We start from the raw sequence: 7,334 nt of genomic DNA on the forward strand, positions 1-7,334 counted from the left end.
TTATCACGTGGTCTCCTGTACTTTCTTGAATGTGATATCATACGTTTTTTATTTATTTATTATAATTAATGTTCGATTATACTAATTATTTAAAATATTATTAAACAATAATATAGAATAAATTAAACATTTTATCATTTATTATTGATATTTATATTGATTTAGTTTTTATTATATATATATAACTTTCAAATCATCAAAAAAAATTATTAAGATAATTTTTGGCATGTTAAAATTTTTAAATATATGATTCTAACTATTTTGTTAATTTTTATTGTCATTAAAACAATTTCACGTAAATAAAATTAATTTAATAGTATATTTTATTTTTATAAATATGTTTTTATTGGACCAAATAATTATTTTCAAACGAAATCAAAGCTTTTTATTTTTTTTTTACCAAAAAACTTTTACCTTAAAAAAGTGTTTTAGAGAAAAAGAAAATAATAAACAAATTTAATTTCTTTTTAAGCTCTTATTTTCAATTTTAACTTAAAATATACTTTTAAGTAAAACAACATATACACATCTTTAAAATATTACTGAAATACAATCCAAAATTACATTCAAATACCATAATATATTAATTCCCAAAGCTGTCCAACGAGTCCAGTTGATGAAATGTGAAATTCTTCCTACTTTGAAAGAAGAACTGACCCGTGACCCGGCCCATTTCTGTTTAAACCCATCAATATAAATACCAACGGTCTCTTCTCTTCTTTCTTCAAATTCCCATCCCATTCCCGCCATTATTTGCAATCCGCGAGCTTCTATCTTTATTCTCTTCTCTTCTCTCACACAGAGCAAACTCGAAACGCTTGCCGTTTCTGCAGATCTCGACGACGATGACCTAGACGCCGTTTCATCTCCGACCGAAATGAAGATGAAGATCAACAAAGCCTGCGATCTCTCCTCCATCTCCGTCTTTCCTCCTCCTCTCGTTTATCCAAGGTCACTTTTCCCCTTCCCTCACTCTCTCATTTTTTCCTCGCATAACGCTCTGTTTGGATCGTTAAAATAACGAGATCTGGAAACTAAGCTAGAATGATTTGTAAATTTGATATCATAACGCGAACTGCGGTGAACCGAAGTTCTGGTGCGTTACCACGCGCTTCAGCTTCAGGTTCGTGCTTCTTTTCTCTGAGTGTTGACAATTTTAATCGATTATGCTGTATGAAGGAAAGGGAACAACGTGTCAAGCGGATTGCAAGTGTCTCACTCTCAGCATCGCTCGCAACCGTCTCAGCAGTCGCTTTCTCAGGGACTCTCCTCTCAGCACGGAATTTTGTCTCATTTCTCTCAGAACTCTCTCGACGAGGCCGTCACGACTAATGATCAGGTTATATTTTGCCTCATATTGATGCAGCGGCTTTCACTGTGTTGTTTTTGCTCGAGTTGAAAATATGCTTGATTGTACTTCTTTCATGAATTGTTCATGAGTTGAGAAAAACCTAATTTCAAACAAGTAAAATGAAGCATGATCTGCGAGAGAAATCGTTAATGTCGCTGCTAATTAATAGTCCCTGTGCTGCTTACTCCACACAGAGAGTGTAGCAATTTATTCCGTGGTTAACCTTAGATTTATCATATTTGTCACAATCTTGTGCGCGGGACTTAAAACTACATATTCAAATGCAAGTATTTCAGGTGTTATTTATTTATTTATTTTTTATCGTAATTGGAGTTTTAGCTTGTTAGTTATATAATAAAACTTTGCATTAAAGATCTGAATAAGTTATCGAGATGAAACTTGAATCCTGATTGAATATTGAATAACGACACTAAAATTTAGAAACACTTAAACTTCAATCCTTATTGAATGTTGAATAACAACTCTAAGATTTAAAAAGGAACTGCATCTAAGTTTTGTTGACAAATCTTAGAGGAAAAACCTCCTATGTACTTTTACTAATTTTTCATATGCACATGATACTGGTATGTTATTACCAATGAGTTTTTCTTTGTAAGTAGAGAACATCTTCTAAGATCCTTCACTCAATTATGAAATGTTTTAAGTAAACCTAACACATTTTGTTTTTGAACTTTAGTATATAAACATAATTACGAGCAATTCGAGATTCTACTTCTATGTTTATTATGTTTTTATAATCCTTGTAGAGAATTGGTTCTCAAGAACATGAGAACTCTTTGAGGAGGCTTTCTAGCTTGCCCCGAGCTACATATTCGCGGGAAGAGAGTCAACAACCTAACTCGAGATCTTCGTCCAATCTAATGATTAAATGGAATTCTGCAGAACATAAAAGTAAGAGTATTTAATGAAAATATGAGTTTTATTTTCCTAGCTTATCCTTTTGGCATCCACATTAGACTTTAGACATATGTATAAGTGATCTGACTTTCATATCTATACGCTCGCATGTTACTTTACAGAAGATAATAAATCTATTATTACATCGGGCAGGTCAGTTAAGTGAAGGACTTGAACACCGAATTGGCATAATGGAAACAACATTGAGTAGGTTTGCAATGATCCTGGATTCTGTTCAAAGTGACGTAATGCAAGTAAACAAAGGAACAAAGGAAATTATTTTGGAGAGTAAGTAACTCACCTTGTAAGCATTGACAATATTCTGAAAAAAGATTTATGGAAGTTGTATTAATACCAATCAATGACAGTACTTCTGAGGAAGACAGTGGGTCTTTTTTTTTTTTTTTTTTAATCAGTTGAAATTACAAGATAACAAAATTTGAATATAAGACTGCACATTCTAGTCTAACTCTCACCCCCATTATTAGACCGACCTTAATGGTTCTTGCATAAAATCTGGTTCAATGCATACCTGTCATGTTCCCTTTATTGACTTTGAATTTGGGTAATCATATCTGTCAACACTCTTCTACTGAAATTTTTAATGTCTCTCCTTTGATTCAATGCACATTTTGCATTTTTCTACAATTGTATATTCTTTGAAACATAGTTCAATTGAAGGAAGTCTCGTTTTTTATGCTAAAAACTCTGATATCGAGCTCCATTTGCCGTTCATTAAGTGTTTGATGCCAGCTTGCCCAGTTGGACTTTTTCGGGTGGGTGCGTTGCACTCATTTTCAAATTTATACTAATGAGCGTATTTTGTGGCTCGGTCTATTATGTAAGTTACTTATATGACCTAGTGTACAATTTTAACTTCTCAATTTCCATTCAGTGGAATTCATTAGGCAGAAGTTGATTGCACAGGATAACTCGCTTCAGTTAATGGTAATAACCTGGTTTCTATCTTGACTTGCATGATTTCACTAACATCAATGGATATTGAAATTCAGTAAACTGATGGTCTGGTTTTAAATCAGACTAAAGGACAAGAAGAAATTAAAGCAATCATTGATGGGAGCTTGAAATCTTTATCTGAACAAATGAGCCATGTTTCAAAGAAAGAGAAATTACAGGAAGTATGTTTGGCGGTTTCTGCGTTGCCTCAACTAATCGAAGCCTCTCAGCAAAATGTACAAAATGATCTCCGTGACATCAACAAGGAAATGAAGGCACGTACCATATGCTAGTTAACAATGATTAAAACATGTACACATTAAACTTTTATGGTTAGGTACAGATTATACAATGTAAAGATTTCTTAAAATCCCTCCACTCATTTTTTCACCACTATAGTAAAATTCCTCACCCCCACCCTCCCATCTTGCTTTCTTTTAGAGTCACCTAGATGGCTGTAAACCAATGATGCTTTACCAATGAGTACATGCAGGAAATTTCTTGCATTCTGAAAAGCGTCAACCAAAAGGATCTGGCGCCACGTACTTTGTCTTCAAAGGTGCTTTATCTCTATTAATGAACCATTTACATATTTTTCTGATTTTTTAATGCTACATGGAAGATTTACCTTGTTCCATTTTTTTAATTTTTTTTTATGAAAAGATTTCGTGCTCCCGAATCCTGATTATTTTCTACGGTGAAAACCGTAGTTTTTTTTTTACCCTCTGATACATTGTTGGCTTGCAGAGGGTTAGCAAACGGGTTACCACACCGAAAAGGCGTCAGCCTCTTGCTAAGTATGTTTACACTACTACTCTACTAATTGTAGTGTCTTATCAGTTAGGGAGTTACATCCATTTGTCTACATTATTCGTCAATTTCAGTAAGTTTTATTTATGAAACAATTTTGAAGCGTTGCTCATAAGACTATATCATATACTTTTTACTCCAAAATGTGAGAACTAATTTACTGTAGATTGATTTAATTTTATATGGCATGACATATATTTGATCCAAAAGGGAATGACAATTAACTCAATATTGTATCAATACATTTTCTACTCTATTTTTATAATTTGTAAACTAGAAAAATTGGGGATTTATTGAAAAAAAATCTGATTTTTTTTTAGATCTATTATATATATAGATTAGTGAAATCATTTGTTTCTTAGCTTTCATATGAATACAATAACTATAATTATTTGACGATTAACACTGTTAATTTACTGGATTAAATTGCTGCATTGCTTTGGCCGCTGAAAGAATTAGATTTGAAAATCACATGATGGCAATGAGAAAGAGAGCACATATATCCATTTACAAAATACATATATGTATGTATGTATCCAGGAAGGAAACAAGTAGATTGGATTCTATTATATTATTGAACCAAAATAGCACTCTATTGACAAACTCTCATCTCCCCCCACTCAACACCTCCCTATAATCAGAAATCTTCCACCTATCCTAGCAAACTTACATCTCAGCACGCTAACTAACTTCTTCAGGTCTCCTCCTTTTGCCTCCTGGTATAGACCTTCCAGGCATTTGGTTTGGTTGGACCCTGGTCCAGCCATTGATCCTTTTCTGGTCCAGTCCCAATATTGGACCCGTGCCTTATATTCTTTTAATCCACCATTTAGTTATGGAAAGAAACAATTTTTTTTTCTTCATAAATCTACAGTTATTTTATGGGTACCTACCAACGGAGTCTATCTCACTTAATACGTTAGAGATATAAAAAAAAAACATTTATGGTAATTAATGTTTTTTCCAACTCATCTTCTGAACTAGTGAAGTCATTTCATTTTGGATGCAATTCATCCTTTTGTTCCGGAAAATGTTGCTTTTTCTATTTTTTTTTCACGACAAAAACGTGATACAATAATTGTATTTTCTACGCTCTGAATCACGAGTTTTATTTATAATATCCGCCTTTGCTATTGACTGGCAAAATCCAGGTTTAATGGAGTGATGATTTATTTTATATATTTGTTCCTCCCCAATAGCTACATTGCATCGAATACTTAATTATCAATCCTTCTATTTACGACTGGTTTTTATTTGACGCTCGCAAAAGCATTTTTATGATTATGATTTATGAGTATGCGCGTGACCAAGGTCAAGGTGTGAGGCGAAGAATATACGAGCTACTGTAGCTCCAGAGATAAAAGTGGGCGTTTGGAAGCCAGTAAAAAGAGAAAGAGTCGTTTTTTCAGATAAAACATCTGAAAAGGTGCAAAAGAAAAAAGAACCACACACTGAGAAGGTATTTTCAAAAAAACTGTCTCTTCCCCCATTCATGATCAGAAATTTACATGCCTTTTTACAAGTTGTGGATATGATACAAACAGTTATGTAAGATGCACTTGGCGATGACATTTGTCACTTCATTTTCATGTAAACGATTTCTTTTTATTTAGTTGGCAAGTCTTATATGTGCTTTATCAATTTCCAAGTACTGTTTGAATGACAGTATATGAGGGGAGGTAGAGACTGTGCTATTGTCATTGAATCTGATGAGGAGACTGAAGGTTTTTCCTGCTTGGTCGGTGAAAACGCAGGTAGTTGACAAAACTACAATAAAACTTGCTGTGTTTCATTTTTATATATTTTTTTTTATCCATTTTTCATTTTTATATGGTGTATAGTAAAAAAGCTTTAATAAAAGACACAGTATCCGCCTTAAAATAATTAATTATAATTATTGGCCAGAGGATATCTTAGTAAACAAAAGTGTTTTAATATTTTTGTTTGCCTTTTCAAATAGTTTAAAATTGGAAATATTAGATAGTTGTTTCCTTTAAACATATGTTATTAGGAGTTTGAATGTTGGCTATGTGAATGAAGAAAATTGTGTTGAGAGAATTAAAACTTAATTCTATCGGTGAAAAAAAAGTATTGTATCGAGCAGTTCTGGTGTAAGGGATGAATTTTAGTTCTAGATGCAGTTTTGAGCAATGAAAAACATTACTTATCTAGTGTTTAAAAAAGGTGATGACAGCGACAATACTCTCTTTATTATTGCCAAGAAAGTGATGTTGTTAGCATTTAGACAATTACAACTAACATACATTAATTATGGAGTAAAAATGAAGATGAGTATAATACGAAATTGTTTTATTGAAACAGGAAATTTTATTTTTTGTTTTGTTTTGTACATAAGAATCTTAAAAGGAGTACTATTAAAAGGAAGGGAGGTAGTATTTGAGTAGAAATAATAACTGCTATTAAATATATGTTTCCATGGACAAGACCTATTTGGGAAATTGACGAAAGAAGAAGAGGAAGAAACTGAGCGAATTTTGCGGAAAGCAAGGAGGCGCAAGAGGAAAAGTATAGTAATACTATAACCAGGTAGTAACCTCTTCCAATTCTGACTTCAATGTGTCTGCCACGACGTAAATATCAACGAGTACATTTTACCAAGTGTTAAGATTGACGCATCTTACGCCTTGGTCCACAACACAAGCTTTCTATAAAATTCAATAACAGTAGCAGATTGTAAAACCCGATGTCATTTTAAATATTCATGCCAGTTTCTTGATTGTGCAGGAGCAGCAGTTCGATACTTTCAGATACACAAGCAAATGTGAAAAACCCCGGGGCTAAGAGTCGATAAAACTTCTGTAACTTTCGGTATTCTTTTCCTGTTAAAAGTGAAATTTCACCTTAAAAATCAGTATCGATCTTTGTTATACAGGTAATGTGTAACTTTAATTAGAAACTAACATGTTGACCCGTGTAATCACACGGGTCATGTCTGTATTTTTATTTGTATTAAAATAGTCGTTTAATATAAATAAAAAGGTCACTAAATGTTTCAAAAGAGAAAAAAAAATTGATTTTAATATATGAAAATAGAGGATGCTATTATATGCATAGCTGAGTAATTTTTATGAATATATTTAATCTAAAAAAATCGATTAGATTAAACATATATATATTTTTTATTTCATTCTATCGCTGCTTATCTCGCACGTATCTTTTTTATTTGTCTTATTTATGTAAGAATGTAAAAAAAAAAAGTTATATAAGTATTATTATTATTTTATTACGTTTTTCACTCGGGGCCAATAAATTAATCATTATAGTAATTACAAAAAAG

The 7,334-nt window shown here is 32.4% G+C and overlaps 1 protein-coding gene across 1 annotated transcript; it reads left to right on the forward strand.

The window, feature by feature from the left end:
• Positions 1-714: 714 nt before the first annotated feature.
• On the forward strand, positions 715-7,091 carry PRD3 (putative recombination initiation defects 3). The gene is made up of 11 exons (XM_083070200.1): positions 715-951; positions 1,180-1,339; positions 2,119-2,263; positions 2,423-2,557; positions 3,165-3,217; positions 3,310-3,501; positions 3,720-3,785; positions 3,974-4,023; positions 5,348-5,495; positions 5,703-5,790; positions 6,782-7,091. Exons 1-11 carry the CDS (start codon positions 878-880, stop codon positions 6,820-6,822), a joined length of 1,152 nt encoding a protein of 383 aa, XP_082926326.1. The 5' UTR covers positions 715-877; the 3' UTR covers positions 6,823-7,091.
• The last annotated feature ends 243 nt before the right edge of the window (positions 7,092-7,334 follow it).

Source organism: Cajanus cajan, chromosome 3 (genome assembly GCF_000230855.2).
Source record: "Cajanus cajan strain Asha chromosome 3, NIPB_CcT2T_4, whole genome shotgun sequence".
In the NCBI taxonomy this organism is placed as follows: Eukaryota; Viridiplantae; Streptophyta; class Magnoliopsida; order Fabales; family Fabaceae; genus Cajanus; species Cajanus cajan.